We start from the raw sequence: 20,233 nt of genomic DNA, 5'->3' as shown, positions 1-20,233 counted from the left end.
CCTTATGATCACAAGGTAACATATGAACTCAGAAACTACACTCATGTTCCAGGAAAGAGGGGAGGGGAAGGGGGTGAATAGATGAGGAAAAAGATGAGGGCCAGCGGAGCCTGACTGTTCACTTTTAGGGAACTTTTTGGGTCTTTCCCATCCGGTGACCTCCACTGACATCTTAGTGGCCAGGTCTGCAACACGTGGCAGGGGAATCTGGGAAATGTGGGAGGGGTGTTATTGTCATTGTTTTTTGTTATTCCCGTTTGCTTTTTTTTAGCTTGGCAATTTGCCAGAACCACCACCACCACCACCACCAAAACTTGGTGCTCCATTAATAAGGAAGAAGAGGAGCATGGATTTTGGGTAGGCCACCAACAGTCTGTGCCACAGCCTCCAGTGGCAGCAGGCAGGCAGAGAATTCAAGCTTAAGTGTAGAGTAGCTTTCCCTGCAGTCATTCTCTGCCTACTTCCTGGGAAACCTGGGAGCCTATCAGAAGAAGGCTGGTATAATCTGGAATCCCCCAGAAAAGGGTCCATGTTCACTGTTGAGTGTAAATCCCTAAATAGACATCGATAATTTAACTCCAAGTTATGGGAGGACTTATTTCAGCATCAGATTTGGGGGAAGGACCAGAGTAGGTGTGTTCTTCTTTCCATGGACTGAGAGCACAGGCTCCTGCTTGGACGTGATGCGGTGGCTAGCAGCCAGGTGCATATAGACCCACTCTCTCTTCTTTCATGCTGTCATATTCCATCTCCCTTGGTGTAGTCCTTTTGGGCTACTGTTAACCCACCTTTGTATTTTATGTGAACAATTTCATTAACTGCATTTTTTGTTGCAGCCAAGAGGTCAAGGACCTCTTCCCCACTTCCTTTATTATTTCCTATATAGACTTGTTTTTAACTTTAGACCTATGAACCATCTCCACAAGGGCCGCTTTTCATTTTTTGGTACATTTCTCTGAGGACTTGCTACTGCATCTCAGAATAAGTCTCTGTCTCACTCTCTAGCTGCTTCCCACTAAGCGTTCCCACTGAGTACCATGCACTATGAACTTTCAAGTTCAGCCTCATTCAAGGTTCTTAAATTCATGTAAAACATTAGTTGCATAACTTTAGCATATAAACAGGAGACTCAGTGCAGTGCTTACACCTGGACAAATATAAAATACTGTTGGTGATCTTCATTCAAAATTTTAAAAAGATATTTGCCCGGTACACTATGTCTTAGCTATAGTGCAGTGAGAATGTGTATACCTCGGAAGGCCTAATTGATCTAAACTACACCTCTTGAAACTCAGCTGTGCTGGAGCTGTGTCAAAGTGCACAGTATGTGAAGAAAGAGAATGCTAAATAAATCAGAGGAATAAAGTAGATAGTTGGGAGCATGTTTAAGGAACTTGAGAGAGCAAATTGTTTTCAAGCACTTTAAACACTTTAAAAACATCAATTCCTCAACACACATAGGCTATGCTAATTGTAAATCTTTTATTAAAAACCAATCTCCAGAGGCTCTCTCCAGGCAACATCTTACAAGCCTAGTTCTGATTTCTATTTCTTCTTTAAAGTAAAAAGATAGCACTTGCATAAGCATATTCTATAATTTGTATTTCAATCGGTGTCTTGCCATATTGTTTGAATAACTAAATCAGTTTTGGTTTGCTTTGTAATACATGATTTTATTCAAATGTATTAGTCCCCTGATTTTAGTTTTGACTTATAGGTAAGTAGCTAGTTTATTATTGCTTTGAGAATTTTTTTTTCTCTATTTGAAGATCAAGAAGATGCCTCATAAATCTGGTGTTATCTATAATGTGTAATTGAGCCACACTGTTCTTCAACATATAGTTAAGTAATTTAAATGGATCAAAAGTATGTAAAATATGGCTTTAAAGCATTTTACCCAGTCAAAGAAGAATTGAACAGGTCAGAAGTTGCCAAATAGGTTTTGAAATGTTGTGAGGCCAGATAATTTTGGTCTTTGCTTTTGCTTTATCCTCAATTTTTTTTTTAATGTAGGACAGAAATTAATGGAATTTATTGTTCTTCTTCTTGGAGTCTTTATATACTTATAAGAATTAGTTGCGATGTTAAGCAAAAATTTAAATCCAAAGAAAATTAGAAATGTATTTTAAGGGAGCTAAATTTCAGTAGTTCCATTAAATTTATCTATGGGTTCCATTAAATTTATAAATACAGTAGAAAAATATATATTGGAAAAGATAAAGGATTCCAATAAAATTTACTAAGAAAAGAATTAAACTATGTAGCCCAGTGCTGTTGTGCATGCATAAACATCAGTAAATATTTATGGAATGAATGAATGACTCAGTGAATAGGTACATCTGTAGATTAGTAGTTTTAGAGCTAGGGAGACCTAGGTTCCAGTCCTGCCTGACCCCTTACCCTTTAAGAAACCTTGTACAGGTGATTTAGACTTTCTGAGCCCCAAATTCTTCATAGGTAGAATGTGAATAATGAAAGTATGTCATTGTTTTGTGAAAATTAAATAAGATAAGGAGCCCAGCACAGACCAGGTGTTAAATAAATATTGTTGTTATAAACTATATGAAAACTGCCTTATGTGGTAGGTTAAAATTGTTGAAAGTTAATATGACTCAGTCCAGTATTAATCATCACATCACATAAAATGATTCTTTTATTTCACACATAAAAAATGATAACTTAGCCCAACCTGAGGGTCTCAGGAACGTTTTCTAAGGGAGGTAACACTTGAGCTGAAACTTGAAGCAGAAGTAGGAGTTGGCCTGTTGAGAAGAGGTGGGAAGGGCATTTCTAATAATAGAGCTATACCCTAGTAAAAGGATAACCAAGGCTAAGGTAGACTATTTCAGTAGTGTTGTTTCGATAGATTGGGCCTTACTGGCTCTTATAAACTCTTTATGCACTGTAGTCAGAGTAATAGTCTATTGACCTAGGACTATATATCCTTATCAAAAAATAGTTGAGCATAATACTTCAATATATGCATATTTAATAATGTTTTATACATGTACTGCTATAAATCCATTAAAAATTAGAAAAGATAGTTTTTTTATTTTTTGTTATTTTTTATTTTAAATCTTTTTCTTATATATTTTCAATCTTTTTTAACATTTGTTTTTCTGAATCACAATTAATTATCTTATTTAACTCTCCACATCTCGGTAACCCACTTTGGAGACCATTGGCCTATGAAAATCCATTGAATATGGACAAAAGTTTTCCTAACAAAGTTTCTCAACCATGTTTCATGAGAGTTTAGGGTTTATAGTTTCTGTATCTGCATGATCTCATGCCTCCAATCTAGAAAATTAATATATCATTTCACAAAGCTGACTACATCTCATTCAGGGCTGTACTTCCTCAGAGCAGAAGCAAAACCACTTGTGGGGGTGGGGAGGGGCATTCCCTGAACCTGGCCTAGCCTTTCCCACAGATAAAGGCCTGCAGAAGATGAGCTCATGAACCTAAACTACAAAACAGAAGAAAATGAACAGCTATGAGTGAGAGACACAAAAACAGGATTAAATCCCAAGAAGTTCAAGTAAAAGGACAATTGAATGGAAACCCAAAATTAAAATGTCTAAAATAATTGAAAGCATAAGAAAAGATCATGAGCCTAAGAAAAGCAGAACAGGCAGATTTGAAAAGGAACCAAATATGAAATGAAAATCTAATGGTTAAAATTAACTCAGTAGATTAAGAAGCTGTTTAGAGACAGCCAAAGAGAGGCTATAATGCAGTCACTGGATCCGAGGAACACCACTGCTGTTCCAGTTGTAGTCAAAATACAAGTCATCCTTCACATGACGCAGAAGTCCTGCCCCACCTCTCCAGCTCAGGCTCTCCTACTTTATTGCTCAGCTTCATTGTTTCCTCAGGCACAGCCTCACTGGCCTTTCAGTTTTCCTAATGCCACGCTTCCACCTTCCACAAGTCTTTGAACACATTGTGTTTTGAACAGCGTGCTGTGCTTTGCATCTGAAATACCCCACTCCCTTTATCCTATTAGCTCATTCAACTCCCAGCCCAAGGGTCACTTTCCCAGGGAAGCTTTGTTAGTACTTCACAGGTTAATAGGGTGCTTTTTTTACTGTTGCTTAAGGAAGGGATTTACTTCCCTTTAAGGTACTTATATCAGTTTGTAATCTCACATTCATCACTGTGATTATTTGAAAACCATCCATCTCCCCCACTAGATTGTACGTCCTGGGAGGACAAGACCATGTTTGTTTGGTTCCCCATTGTGCCAGTGGTTGTACTTAGTACCTGGTAAACAAATGTCTTTTTTATGAATAGATATTCCAGAAACACAGAGGACATAAATTTTGGTATTAAAATACTTCAAAAGATGGTTGGTTTTCCAGTTGCTATTGTTCCATGGTTAGTTTTATCTTTTTAGCCATATTATCAGAAATTAGATTTCTTCTGTCAAATCTTTCTGAAGCCAAATGACTTTGTTTCTTTGCACAGATTCTTTACCATTTTAAATGGGCCCTTGTCAGCAGCCTTCAGCTTTTAGTGCAAGTCCTCAGATTTCTTGCAAGATAGTCTGTAAAGCCCTGTGAAATGATAGCAGATATCTATTTGAATCTACGAATGGTGCAGTTTTCACCAGACACCGAGGAGACGTGTCTTGGGAAGGGTGGCACACACAAAGAAGGATGCGTGGTACACTAGGTTCTTCCAGAGCACATCTGATTTTTATTTTTTAGGTGGTCATGAGCCTTCGTTAGATCCATTTACCAGCTGACTTTTTAAAAAAGTGTTCCTTTGGTAACCTTACTGTGGTTCATTTTGTGAAATTGTGAGCAAGTGCTGGGGAAGGGTAAGTGGAGGACTGAGGACAGCAAAGCCTCTGTGAGCTGGTAGGTTTTGTTCCCAGAGGACAGGGACACGGCAGCCCACTTACTGCCGTGAGGAGGTATTGATTTTTCTCCCTCCCTGTTCTTAGCTGCACCTCTGAAGCAGGTGTGGTGTGAAGCATCTTTCCTGGTGAAGAGAGGAAAAACTGTCATGAACTTTGTCACCTCAACCGTCGGGCATTTCAAACCAAACAAGGTGGAATAGGAAAAGAGCTTTCAGGACTCTTGGAAACCTCCCGACTTAGTTCAATACCCTGGCTTTTGTGACTGAGCGGTTCCTTGCGGTTGTTAAAAAACCTTGATAGACAATGGGAAGAAATGTGGTGGGTTTTTTTTTTTTAATGTTTTGAAAAGAGAATAAAAGGATCAAATCAGTGAAAACAGCGCAGCTTTGTGCAGTGATCTTGGAAGGTTAGCAAAGTGGTCTTGTCCAAGTTTTCAGCAAGATGTTCCGTTCCTGTTATAATTGGCTGCTGGGTAGGTTTGGACCTAACTAGAATGCCAGCGTTCGATTTCACCGTGTCCTCGGTGGAGATATGTCACCGTTTATGCTCGCCTTAGTGACAATTTTCTAAAATGGAAACTCATGGGAAATCATTACAGTGTTTATATGTCTCCCTTTTCGGACGGCGTTATCCTGTGATATTTTACCAGTGTTTTCCACTGCATGATGGCATCTAGCGAAGGTTAAGGCAGAACAGGTCCCTCTGTAATTTTGTGACTACATTTTACTTACTGAAGAAGAAAAGATAACTGACAATTAAGTATTTGGGATGTCACAGAAAGAACATGTGCAACTAATCAATGGTATCCTTTGGGAACATGATTTTATAAAGCTGATAATGTAGAAAAATCAGGATTTTGTGATTTCTGTTACATGATGATAATTGCACCTTTTCAATAAAAGAGACATTTCTCCTGGAGTAAACATTGAGCTGGAGGAGGATGCTGCTATCAATGCTATTGTTTCTCCGCTCCCTTTAGGCAATTTTTTGGTAAATATTTTCATAGAGAATTTTTTTCCATTCTTTTTTTAGAGTGATATTTCTGGTCTATAATAAGGAAAGTTATTTATTCTTCTGTAACTGAGTAACATGGTTGTAAAGAATAATAATTATTTTTTTCTTCTTACAAGGTATACTCAATTGCCCATTTTAGTATTTATCAGAGTTGGATATAGTCTTAGCAAAGTCTATTACATAATGTATCAACACGCTTGTTACAGTTCTTTGATTTAGCCCCATTTCCTTTGTGCATCTTAATAACAACCTGATTTTCAGCCTGTGTACTTCCTAAGTGGTAGATTGGCTGGAAATGACTGTGGTTTTCCGTTAATTCTGTAGCATCTCCAGTCTGCATGTGTACGAAAGAGCAACTAAAAGATGTTCAGAACCCAGATATTTAGAAGCTCTTATGATTCCTACTCTTCCCATGCATGTGCCACTTTTCCTAGTTTTATGGCACAGGCTTCAGCTAGAGATAGATTCCTTCTCTGCTGGTTTGGACAGTAGTTTCTTCTTGTTCCAGCAGCTTTGGAAACTGCCACCCTCCTTAACAGAATGGTTAGTTAACTTAAAGACCACATTATCTCCTTGGTCCTCCACCACCTCATTCCATGCTTGGTACCCACTGTTGAGTGACTTCTTCATATGGACACTATTTTCATCTTTTAGCCATTTTCATTGCTTGCCTCTAGCTCTTCCTGAGTTTATTCTTATTTCCCTTTACTTGGGGATTAAATAATATTGCTTTCAGTGGAGCGAGAGGATTGCTCAGCTCATTTTACACCTTTGTGGAAGCAGGACTTTCTTGCTGACCTACCACTTGTGAACAACAGCACTTGGGACCTACTCTCCAGCTTGCATCTGGAGATTAATTAATTCTGCTGTAAGATTAATTAATTCTTACAGTATTTGACTCAGTACTTTAACCTGTAAGATTTAATGGGATTATTTCCAACTTTTTCTTCAACTTGTTATGCTCATTTTGAATTCTGACGTTTTACTCTGTAAATTAGCTACCCAGCCATGCATTCCAACTTGAATGCAGTGTCAGGACTCTACCATCAGAGTAATTAGTTAATCAGTTAGAAAGCACCAGGCCTGGGCCCTGTCACTGCCCAGTGGTTCAAAATGCCCATCTCATAACAGGTGTGGCATACTAGTGCTTCATCAGCTGTACTCTGTAGAAATAGAGTTTAAATCTTATTTTCCCTCCTTTTTTGCTAACTTTGGGAACCTTCAACACCACAGCTTATTGAATTCTAGAGTTATATTTAGAAGACGTAGAAGCCATAAATATGAACTGCTTTCTAAATCCGGTACAGCAGTAGATTTTGGACTTTAAGAAAAAAATCCTTCACCAGACACGGCCAGACAAATATTTTCAACCACAGCCTAAAGCTGAAAGCACTCATGAATTCTAATAGCAAGGCAGCACACACTCCAGCAGGGTTCTAATTGACAAAGAGGTAGAAAACTGAAACAAGAAGGCTAGCGTGTCCTTTGGGGAGCTGGCATCCAGCATGGGCCCAGCAGTGCTTCAGGCTCCAGGCCAAATGAAAAGTGTGCCCAGCAGCATTGCTGCCACATCAGAGCTACAAGCAGGCATCTTTGGCGGGGCTGTCAGGGGCCTATTGGACCCCCTACCACTGGCAGCACAATTATATATGTGTGTGTATTTTTCAGCAAGCAAGATTCTCAGCTTTCATCATTTTCAAAGGGATCCACGAATTGTAGAGGACTAAGAAGCTCTGTTTGTTAGATAGACAATAATCCAAACCTCCAAAACCAATAAAATAGATGGTTGAGAATTGATACAACAAAAAAATTCAAAGGAAACAGAATTAACATTTATCGAATGCTAATTGCATGCCAGAGACTCTTGGAGACATCACCTAATCCTCACAATGACCTTTAAGGTAGACAGAGGAGGTACTCAAACCCAGGTCTTGCTCTAAAACTACATATTTCCACTACACCACTTGCCTCTGTAAAGAATGAAAATGACCATTCAATTTACCATTGAAGATAAATCAAAAATAAAGATAAGCAAGCTAAAACAGCAGGGAAATACTATTTGATATTTAAAATGTTGTTTATGTATATATTTTTTTTATTTTTATTATTATTTTTTTAATCAAAAGCTTATCTAGTGAATAGGTCCGGTGATTTAGACCAGACCGGGGTCCCAAGCATGTGGGATGGCCCAGGGTGCAGCGTCAAGGAGTGGTTCTTCTTGAGCGGAAGCTTTTCAAGAAACTGAAGAGGATTTAAATGAAACAGTTGTGAGGCCCCACTTCACTGATGGGTCACTCATGGAACGTGGTCATGTGTTTCTGAACCAAAAGATTTGGTTGACCTAATATATTTTCTCTGTTGCATCTCTGTACTAACTAATGACAGTCATTTCACTTATACATATGTATTAAATTAGGTAAATTCTACTCTATTATACTCTGTCTCTGGGCTTAAGTATTAATTATTTTCTTACAAGCCTTCTTAGCACAGTTTAGGAGATATTCCCTCCGCATAACCGAAAGCTTGACTAACACCCTCCCCCCACCAGTGCTGCTTTCTTACAACTATAAGTCCTGAAATCCACATTGGTCATTGTTTTATAGAAAATATTATTTGAGAATAACAATTTAACAAAAATGCTCACAAGTTTTTGAAGTTTTCGATATTCTTTTTTTCTAGTATATCTGACCTAAAACAACATGATCATCTATTTGGAGTACTCTGGGGAGGTTGAGCAGGATTAATTCCTGTCCCGGTGTTGCAGTGTAAACAGCTTTTTGCCTGTCTTTTGTCATTAATGATCACGCTGTAGATGTAGTCAGTGCGTTGTAAGCCAATCTGTCAAGGCAAATAAACAATTCACCTTGTTAAAATTCCCTAAATCTTGCATTAATAAAACGAAAGTAACCCCCACCCCCACCCCGAACACTCAAGAGATGTCTTCCTCCATGCTGCAGTGATGGATGACATGTCTAAAGATCCTGGAAATTAAGTAGTTCAGGTCATTAAAAGTGTCCCACACTTGTTATTGATTTAATTTATTTTAAAAGATGGGGGTGGAGATAATGGTTACCCCCTCCACTGTTTTTTTTAATCTGAAAGCTACCACTTGTTCACATAATTAAAACTATTGCCAGGGTGAACAGCTCTGTATTTGTTACGACATTAAGCTTTATTATTCAAATAGGTATTATCCTCTTGAATAGATATCTACAAGTACAAGCTGATAATCACTGCAACTTGTATTATGGCAAAAACAATTCCTTGGAATTTCATATGTATCGTGATTCCTAGAACCTTTGATTTTGGACACTGAAATAATGACCTTCTGGGCACCCCAGAAATATTCTCGGATAGATAAAAATTTAGATGAAAGCCAAATGGATTGAAGGAAAGAAACAGAAATAGTAATGGAAGAATGCCCCTGGATAGGGGAGGGTTTTTTTTTCTCTCCATTTTATGAATTTTTCATTTTTCTACTTTATAATCAAGAAAAAAGTAAACATTTTAGAAGGATGGAGGGATGGATGCGAAGGCATTTAGAGAGTGCAGATTGTGTGTCACTGTATTCTAAGGCAAGTTTAACTTATGTGTGTGTTTACTTGTTTATCACTAATTTTCTCCACCAGCCCACATTCTACTGACCTGCAGTATTCACTGCCATATCCCAGTGCCTAACATAATAGGTGCTCCATAAATATTTGTTTAACGAATAAAGTATTACCCCAAATATCTTTATTTTCCTCTTTTTTATTTCTTAAACTTCAGTGGGTACAGTGGCCATGTAAGGAATAGTAAGAGCCCCAGACAAGGCTGGATCTCCAGATTACCCCTCTCTAGGAACTGAACAGCAGGATGGTTGAGCACTAGTATAGTACAGAGGTCAGTGTGCTAGCACTGGTGATCTCTGTAGTAGCTTATTCCATTTATATGTCCTGAACTGGGTAACAGAATTCCAAAGCATGGTGAGAAATGGGGCAGCTCCAGATGTAAATTATGGCTAAAAACAATACATTATATAGAATTATGTGTATACAAGAAACACACAATTTGACCTTTTTCACATGTTGTGTATCTTTTGCATCACCTTGCATAGCTGTTCCTGATCAGCTGAGTGAATAACATTTCAGCATCAATTCTCATTGGGTTTTTTTTGGGTTTTTTTAACATTTTTATTGGAGTATAATTGCTTTACAATGGTGTGTTAGTTTCTGCTGTATAACAAAGTGAATCAGTTATACATATACATATGTTCCCATATCTCTTCCCTCTTGCGTCTCCCTCCCTCCCACCCTCCCTATCCCACCCCTCTAGGTGGTCACAAAGCACCGGGCTGATCTCCCTGTGCTATGCGGCTGCTTCCCACTAGCTAACTATTTTACATTTGGTAGTGTATATATGTCCATCAATTCTCATTGTTTTTTAAATAATATGTACTTACTGGGGGAAAAAAAGCCATGGTAAATTATAAAAATGACCCTTAAGAATAGTTACATTAATTTTAGAGATTATTGCACAACGTCTGATGCTTTTCCCGTGGTCTTTGTAAAAAAAAGGGCGGGGGGAGCAAATGTACAGTCATTGCTCTGGCAGACTCTTTCAAAACTAAATATATATGAAAATGCACTCTTACAGTTCTCTATTAGATTTCTCCTTGAAATTGCATAATTTGGGTATCTGAGAACTGACATGGTTATGCCATTATGGCAGCCATTTAGCAGAGCTCCCTAAATGGAAGAACTCTATAGATTTTTTTTTTTCAGCATATACACTGATTTACACTTAGTGGTGAAACTGTTACTGACCCTTTAAGTGGAGCTGTCCAAATAGCAATAAATGTCAGTTGATCCTATTGCTGAAACAGGTGTTAGCTGAAGGATCTTGACTAAATCTTCCAGTTAAAAAAGCCGTGTATAGTATTTCCTGAACAGTAGTGGTTTCTTGTGGATAGACACACACACACACACACACACACACAATTTCAGATCACTTTATCACTAAATAAGGAAACTTGATGTAACTCTCTTAGCAGTATTATTGATGTTCCCAGGTTTTTTAAATACTCATTCTGGATTAGCACGTCCATGAAGGCAGGAACTGTGTCTACCTGGTGCCTGGCTGTCTTGCCCCCCCCGTCAGCATCTGAAGTATATATACTAGATGCTCCATAAATGCTGCTTGGGTGAAAGAATAGATAAAATGGAGCATTTGCTGACACTGAATAACGTGTGTGTTGGCCTAAAATCTTGGTGGGTGAAATGGGTAATTTTGTTTTTGGGTAATAATGCTGGTAAGAACTTTGATGGATGGTTATGACTTTTCAAAATAGTTTATTTGATCGATTGCCTAGCAAACTTCACTTTCTAATTGTTTTCTGCTTTCACAGGCTGTCATTTTAGAAAATGAAGAACTTCCCAAACTGTTTCTTGATTTCCTAAATGTGCGACATTTGCCCTCTCTACCAAAGGCAGAGAGCTGTGGGTAAGAGTTGTTTACCTATTGGACATGTATCTTAAGTTACTTTTCAATCACTTATTGGCCTAACAGATAACACAGGTGGTGCGGAGGGCCAACCTGGCCACACCCATTCTTTTGGCTTGGGACAGCACTCGCTCGCCCCCTGCTTGTAGTCAAAGGAATTGCTCCTGAGTCTTGTGGCCAGGTGACCAACACTCATTAATTCAGGTTTAAACTTGAAGAATTGACTTTTTAAATTATACTTTTATATGGAATGGTGTTACATGATGGGAATTATGAATATAGATAGCTTATTTAGAGACTAATGTTTATTTGTGAATACTTGTGCAAAGTCTGTATCCCCTTGGCACATTTATTCATATCATTTTTAAAGCTGTAAATGACCTTAGAAGTGATTTTATCCAACTCGCTTCATTTTAGAGTTGAGCAAACTGAGACACAGGAGTAAAGTGCCTTTCCTAAGGTCGCTTACCTTGGAGCTGGCAGAGCCCAGGCCTCTGGCCTAAGCTCTTTCCCCACTGTCCTGCTGCCTCTCCCTCAGGAACTTCTAAATGGGGGGGCTGCAGATCCTAACCCCTCTCTACCAAGAAACCAGACATCTGATACCAGCAGCAACTGGGAAAAGTTCTCCTAAAGGATTAACTCTGAAACAAGCCACTCGCCCAGCTCTGGGCACCTGTGTTGATCTGGCCTCCGAAGGCAGTCGGCAACATCTCTTACATGTTAAATCTATTTACAAAGAACCACGTCATCACAAACTCTCTGCAGATCCAAGGTGGGGAGAGGCTTCTATCCATTTTCTTGCTGCCTCCAGACCTGCCTGAATGACTCACATTAACTACAAGATGTTCAAGCTAACCACACCCAAAGTTGTGTTAAAACCCAGCCATCCACTGGATGAGAGGCTAACACCTGTCACAGGTCCCTCACCAGCAGTGTTTACTCGGGGCCACTTTTCAGTCACCTCAGAACAAGAATCGTACACCGCACTCACCAAGTCATGTGTATGGTCAGTGCTTCCTGTTCCAGCTTGGTGCATTTGCTGGGAGGTTGGGCTTCATATGTAGTTGTGTATTTTTTAAGAAGAGATAGTGGGAATGAAATGAGTGAAATCTTTTCTCCATTATATAAGTCCAAAAGCAAAACCATAGGATTTCTGAGTCATCTCCAGGAAAACTGAAATTCAAGAATATTGCAGCCTTGGGGTTCCTTAGAATGAGGCATCAGCCACGCTGTGACTCTGTGAAAATACCTAAGTCTCTTTTCAAAATGTCTCCCAATTCAGAGCTCTAAGAATACTGGCTATTTCTTCCTTTGTTGACATAAATACTGACCCAACTTTTATGGTCTTCTTTTCTTTTTTAAAAAAAATTTAGATCTTTTGACGAGACAGAATCTGAAGAGTCAAGGTAAGAACAAACACCAGTCAGTCAGGAGTTATACAAACCAAGAATAAGACTAAGGTTTTGTTAAACATTCACTTACCATCATCTAATTGTTTCAAGTCAAGGTTTTCTTGAAAACCTTTGCTAGAAAGTTGATTTTAAGATGATAAATATTTGATGGGAAGTTACAGAAGTAACCATTCTATTTAAGGCTAGAGGAATAAAGTCCTACATGATTTCATACAAGTAATAAGAATACATTTCATCAATAATCGTACTACAAGATTTAAAAAAAAAAATCACTTTGCAGCAGTGATTTATGGTATAGATTGTATATCTGCTTCAAATTCCACAAAGACATGTTTAGAAGATGAGCGCACTGCTGGTTTGTTCCTCCAGCTCTGCTTGCTATTATTCACCCGTACCGTTAGATACATAAACCTTGAGGTGTCCCCACACAGCAGTTTGATCCCCTCAAAGCTAGTTTGTAGTGTTTTCTGTTTACCATCGTCCCCTGATGCTGACATGCCTGTTCTTGACCTTTCCAGCAAACTGTCCCACCAGCCGGTGCTGCTGTTCCTCAGGGATCCATACGTCTTGCCTGCAGCCAGCGGTAATCAAACCTGTCATCTGCTAACAGCTCTTTACTGATCTGACCCTACACCACATAAACCACGTTTTTAATACAGGTCTAACAGAGTGACATTGGCCAGGGCTTAATAATCTGCCAATAAACCAGTGCTCTTGGTGTAAGAGACATTCAGAATTTTAATTGGGGCAGGCCTTTCAGGAGGAAATGTAATTTTTCTTTCTCTCTTGCCAGGCTGTTTCGAATTAGAGTAATAAGAGGGAAAGGGATTTATTGTCCTTAATTTTGGGGGTGGTGTTATTTTGGCTTCTGCTGGTTTTTATCTAGGGTTTGAATCCAAGGTTCCGGTCCTTTTTTAAAATGCTTCTTTCCAAAAGCTGTGTATATACGTTGCATGCGTATCTCCATTTCCATTTAGATTACAGCATCTTTGACAGTCAGATACACATTTTTAAAGTTGTATCTTTAAGTATAATGAATTAATTTAAGCGTAAATGTAATTTGGTATTTTAGCCTGAGTCCTTTCTTTGTGCCAAGAAATTTAAATGATTCAGAGTCCCTCTCAAAGTGTTCTGATATGCAGCTCTTCATGAGTACATTCTCAGACATTAGCTCATTTAATTTCCTTAACAACCTCATGAAATAGGCAGGGCAGGTATCATCATTCGCTCCTGAGCAAACTGGGGCTCAGGGAGGTCCCTGATTTGCCCAGTCTCACAGGTCTGGTGGGTGGATCCCTTTTTGCCTAATCTCTCCTTCTGTGCTCTTTGCATATAGTGAATTTTCAGTCTTTGTTTCTGAGAGTAACTAAATAGCATAGCAGCTAAATAGCAATAGATAAATTATCTATGGACACCATTCCTACATTCTGACAATAAAACCTTATCACCAGCAAGAGAGAGGGGACTGTTCTCTGTGGCAGGGATGCTTGTGTGCTCAGATCACCCACTTAGCTGTCAGTTTAAAGAAGGCCGACTAGGACACAGCCCCGCTCTGTTGAGGGACGTTCTAGAAGAAAGCTGCCTTTGCTATACAACCACACATGAATATGGTCTCGTAGTATTTTCTCTATAAAATCCCTTCAGTGAGGAATAATCCCCTTTCTTTAACATTTGCTTCCCATGTGTAAGAAATATACCTGGTGTGTTAGTTGATATTATGTTAACAAGATGTTACATTTAACAAATATTCATGATGTAACCTAGTCTAGATTAAGTGGGCAGTGGTCTTTTTTTCTCAACCAAATGAACTTCCTTTTTTTTTTTTTAAATACAGCAGGTTCTTATTAGTCATCAATTTTATACACATCAGTGTATACATGTCAATCCCAATCTCCCAGTTCATCACACCACCACCTCCACCCACCACCGCTTTCCCCCCTTGGTGTCCATACGTTTGTTCTCTACATCTGTGTCTCAATTTCTGCTCTGCAAGCTGGTTCATCTGTACCATTTTTCTAGGTTCCACATATATGCGTTAATATATGATACTTGTTTTTCTCTTTCTGACTTACTTCACTCTGTATGGGGTAGTGTTTTATGAAGTATTCTTACTAGCTTTTAAAAATGGTTCCACAAGTACTTTCTCCAGGTATTGTTTCTGCTCAGATATTTTAAGCATTTGACTGAAATTCCTATAAAAGTGTAGAGAGTAGAACGATCACTGTGGACTGGAGTAGCCACGATGCTTCCTGGAAGAGGGAAGATATTTTATGATCCTTAAATCCAATTCATCCAGCTTCTTAAGCAGCATGTGCCGTGCACTTGGCTTGACCACGAAGAACGGGAGGAACTTTCTGGGAAAGAGCCTCAGGGGCGAATGTCTGGAGTTAGAAAGAATAAGAGGTATGGATCATTGGTAGAATATTGATGTAGTGGAGCAACTTGCACAGAAAGGGGATTCCTCCTTGAGAGTCAATGTCAATCATGAATTTGATGTAAAGGACGGAACGAAGTATGAGAGAGCCAGCCACTACATCTCCTTTTGTGGAACTTTGCCTGAGCCCATGTCATAAATCAGATTCCTATTGTCTTAGAAGTATTATACTAGTGATACATTATTGCAACTCTTTAGCGTTTAATTTAAAGATAAATTTTACTTGCATCACATGTTCGTGTTCTAAGGCCTCTTAACTGTTCCAGGTACAGAATCTGGAAGTACCTTCACAGATACACTGACACCCATAAAAATCAGAGGAATGTCTCTCTTTAAAATTCTGACAGTTAAACACTTTCTTCATATAAAATGCTAAAAATAAAACATTCTTCTCTTAGCATATGCTTTTTGGCCTTCGTTTTGAGTTTTCTGGGGAATTCAAAATAACTTTGGCTCAGGTCCCCAGCAACTGCAGTGTGGCTAAACTCCGTGGACTTTTCTCAGTCCTCCTCCTTGACCTCTCATTAACTTTAGCCACTGGTGACCACGTTCCCCTCCTTCAGACACTATCTCCCCTTGGCTTTCCCACCTTCCTGCTTTTCTTCCAGGCTCTGGCAGCTCTCCTGAAGGCTGTCCTAGACCCTCTGCTCTTCTCATTTTACTTTCTTTGGAACAATCTCCTTGCTGTGGTCTTGATGGCCTTGAGTATACAGCTGAGTCACAATACTATTTTTCCATCCCAACCCTCTCTGTGAGCCCCAGACTCTCACCGTGGTTGACAAGGCCCGCCGTGGGCTGGCCCTGGCCCACGTGTCTGCCGGGACCCCCTCACACGCTCTGGTCCAGCCACATTGCAGTTCTTTCTGGGCCTCAGATGCGCTGAACTCATTCCCCGCAGGGCACTTGCTGCTTCCTCCTCCTGGAACCCTCTTGTGCTCACACATTGTTGGCCCTCTCCTCTTTCAGGTGCATCTTCAGGGAGCCTTTGCTGGCTCTCCTTTCAAGTAGCCTCCAAGAGCCCCTCCACCCCCTTACTTTTTTTTTTAAGCTTCACGATAAATGTTTATAAAAATAAATGAAAACCAACAAAACCTTTCCCAAATCACATTCCTTGTCATCACCTCTCAAAGGGAAGCAAAGGCAAGGGCAGTTTTCTGAGTAATTTAAGCAGTGATGGACATTGTATCAAATGATACATGGAACGAAGCCAAAATCCAGTTTAGAGTGGAGTAAACTGTAACAGATGAGGAAAAAAAAAGACCTCTGATTATCTCATCAGTTACTCTTTGGTGGACCTCATTATAAAATCTCTCTATTCCATTCACTTTTATCAGAGCGCCCTATTTGCTTCCTTTAGAACAATGATCACAAATTGTGTTGCCTTCTCTCTCTCTCTCCTTCTGTCACCTTCACCCTCTAAATCTCCAGCATCTGGCATATGCTTAGCGCTTGCTGGACGGTGAGCACAGGGCCTGGGCATGCTCTGTTCCCTCTGTGGGATTGCTCTTCATCCAGACACCCTCACAGCTGGCTGCTCCACCACTTCACTCAAATGGCATCTTTGCACAAAGGTCCTTCTTCACCTTCCCGTCCCCTATCGCTCTCTGGCCCCGTGCCCTGCTTTATTTTTTCTCCTTGCCTTTAAACCACTGCTTGACCTATTAGAGTGCTGTAGAATTACCCAAAGTATTTCATGTTATTTTCCTTTTTGTCCTTTTTGCTGAACTTAACTGATTTGGATCAAAATGTTTACACTAAATAAGCTTATGATATCACTAACCTTAAGCAGACTCTTATATTTTGAGTGGTAAAGGATAAATGCATATATGCTGATGCGTGTAATATGTCTAATTTGGGCATTTTATTGAAAATTAATCAACAGCTTCATTTATGGCTATTGGTAACAATACACGTCTGCGTGTGAGAAATGTGTTTGGAATTAAAATTAACTTAGCTGAGTCATTGCTTTTGATTGGTATCTAAGTATGTAGGCGTAAGTCCACTGCAAACTTTTAAAGATATGTTTTATTAAAAATTATGTGACTTCATGTTGGGTAAAAGCAAACATTAAGAAATCAAGTGAGTGTGATCAACCAAAAGTAATTGAGTACTTGCGTATTGGAGATATTTTAAAAACACATTTTATTTGTTTATTCACTTGACTCCCTGACTAGCATGTAAGTTCCGTGGCAGGCACTGTTACTTAAATTCCCAGTAATTAGGCAGTGCTTGGCATGTGATAATAGCTGGTACTTACGATGTGCCAAGTTCAGGTCCAAGCACTTTGTTTCATTCATCAATTTTTACAACAGCCTGTTAAGTAGGTACTGTTAGGAAATCCCTCACTACTACCATCGAATCCATCACCACTCTGAAATTGCTCCAGTCGCTCTTTGAATGGCAGCCACAGTCTTCTTTTCAAAACAATTCATTGCTGTCTCACTCTGCTTGAAATCCCTCAGTAGCTTCTCACTGCTTTTCAGATAAAGCCAGAATTCCTGTCCATTCTTACCAGGCTTGAATTGCCCCCCTGCCCTTACAGCCACTCCACTTGCTACACTAGCCTCAGGCTCCTGCCTGCCACAGACTTTCCACCTGGTCAGCGCCCTCTCCTGAGCCCTCTCCTCCAAGAGCCTGATGAGGTCCAATCCCCTTGTAAGTGGTTTTATGTAGTAGGTACTCTGTAGAGGTTGAATTAATCAGTGAACATATTATTTGGAAGCTCAAAGTATTGGGCCACTTAATTTCCATATATAATCACTATATTTATTTAAATCCTAGATATAATTATGTGCAGACTAAAGTTTATAAATGAAAATTCTGAACCGTGTGATAGATCGGTTCTCCTGTTCAACTTATCTGTTCATATTTTACCTGCTGTGATGACTAAACTGAGATATAACATAACATACACCTCTGAATTTCCTTTGCATTTCCTATAAAAATGTAGCTGATTTTTCAAGTTTGACAAGTGTGGCTTTTGTCAGGAATCTGCCCTTTTATGTTAGGAAGGCAGGCCCCTGTCCTCCTGCTCTCTAGAAGCTAGTATAATAGAACAAGCATACTCAACACCACTTGGACTAAACGCCACCGTAAACCACAGCGGAAAAACTGCAGCAAAGTATTCCCAGTAGAAATCTTGGAATTCCTTCAAGTATATTGAGATTTTGTTAGAAATTGAATTGCCAGTGTAATCCATCTTCCTTGGGAGAAAACATTCAGATAAAGAGCTGGGGCCTAGCAGCATTAACCATTAGAACATCCCTTAAATCAATAAGCTACAAATCTGGCCGTGTATTCCTGCAGCGCCTGGTGGTACGCTCACGTGGCTTGAGGCCGAAGCAGCATGACTGATGGCACATCCGAAACAAGGGCAAACTGTATGGTGATGCAGATCCCCGAGTTATGCCTAGGCCTTACCTTGTTTCGCTCTAGGAGATGCACGTGTGTTTTATTGATGTCCATAAGAAAAGCAGTTTTACTTTTGTTTTTCAGATTTTCCAAATGTGGTTATTGAAGGAGTTCTCCATGGGATATTTTACCCTCATCTGCAGCCCAGGTAGAAATCCTCCATGGCTAGAAGAAGCTGAAGCAAGTTTCAAAGTCGTAGTCAAGGAAATCGATACCTACCAAATTAACCTAAACTCTATGACATGATGGCTCTCGCTGGTGGTAAAATTCACAGCGGCAGCTTAATTCAGAGCAGGGACATTTCCATTAGAATGGTGCTTTTAAAAATAGAAACCGAACCAGGGCGGTGCTGAGGTTAAGGCCAAGTGTTTAAGAAGTAGAATGTAGCTGCCAATTTAGAAACCCAGGAAAAGAAAGCTAAAGAAGATCTTTGGGAGCTCCGAGTGTAGCAAAACAGTTAGTCTCTGCTTCAGTCACACCATTTGCTAATTGGAAATCTTATCCCGAATCATAGTGAGACTGATCAACTTTGGTAGCTGTTTTGTTCAGATTTTATGACACACTAATCTTTTCATCATGAGATTTTTCTCAGCCAGTGATGGGTAACATTCTGAAGTGCTGGCACCAGGAGAGCGTCACAGAAACACACTGTGCCAAATGTGAGGAAGGAACTAAACTGGGAATGAAATTATACTGACAATATTAGGGCATTTTTAAAATCATGGCATTTTAATTTACATTACAGTGGGGCTGCGTCATATCCAGGGGTTAGCTTCTAATGTCGGCACGTAAGAGAAAATGGGGTCCCAAGATTATCCTTGAAAGCCCTTTAGAATGGTACCATATTGGAAATCTCCATCCACGGCAGCCAGTTTTTCCTCCAGTGTTGGAAGAGGTAACTGTTTCTTCCGTTGAAGACCAATTGAAGTTGTTGGTGTTTAGGGGCTATTTTGTAGGAAAAAACACATAACTTTAAACACTAGAATGATACTTAGCCTTGCAAGATGCTTGCCCTCTAAGAGACAGATACGAACTTACAGTGACTGAGGGAACACCAGACTGACAACACTCATCTTGGTTTACTTGAGGGCATCCACTCATTGAATAGGTGGTATATAATTGCCAGATTGATTGTTATTTTCCTTATTCCTTATCGTTTCCTTTTCACTGATCTCATGTACTGAATTAAATTAAATGTGTTTATGATATAACTCCACTGTACATCGTACAGGCATTCACATTTTGAGTAGTAAAGGATAAAAGCATATATGCAGCCTGTATATATGTGCCACATTTGGACATGTCCTTGAAAACCAGTTAATAGCTAGCCTATTTATGGTTATTAGTTAATAAGCTTCTGTGTGGGAGAAAAATATTTAGATATAAAACTAATAATTAAATCATGGTTTTTGATTAGGATCTAAATATACAGGTTTAAAGCTTGCTGCAGACTCTTAGAGATTTATTTATGATAGATGTGTTACTACATGCTGGAAATAAGCAAGAACTAAATAATCAAGTGTCATCAACCAAAAATGACTGAATAGTCAAGTGTTGGAGATATTTTTTAAATGTTTTTGTTATTAGCTATTTTGAGTTAAATAAAAATGAAGA

The 20,233-nt window shown here is 39.3% G+C and overlaps 1 protein-coding gene across 1 annotated transcript in view; it reads left to right on the top strand.

The window, feature by feature from the left end:
• The window catches only part of SNX24 (sorting nexin 24), a 161,588-nt gene extending 141,355 nt beyond the window's left edge, over positions 1 to 20,233 (top strand). Inside the window, exons 4-7 of the mRNA XM_082837219.1 lie at positions 11,268 to 11,362; positions 12,736 to 12,768; positions 13,293 to 13,357; positions 18,704 to 20,233. Of these exons, the coding sequence (XP_082693345.1) occupies positions 11,268 to 11,362; positions 12,736 to 12,768; positions 13,293 to 13,357; positions 18,704 to 18,771 (261 nt within the window). The 3' untranslated portion in view covers positions 18,772 to 20,233. The remainder of the gene's footprint in view (positions 1 to 11,267; positions 11,363 to 12,735; positions 12,769 to 13,292; positions 13,358 to 18,703) is intronic.

The sequence above is a fragment of the Leucopleurus acutus genome (genome assembly GCF_964270905.1).
Source record: "Leucopleurus acutus genome assembly, chromosome: 3".
NCBI classification, from domain to species: domain Eukaryota; kingdom Metazoa; phylum Chordata; class Mammalia; order Artiodactyla; family Delphinidae; genus Leucopleurus; species Leucopleurus acutus.
This window is presented reverse-complemented; position numbering and strand designations above follow the sequence as displayed.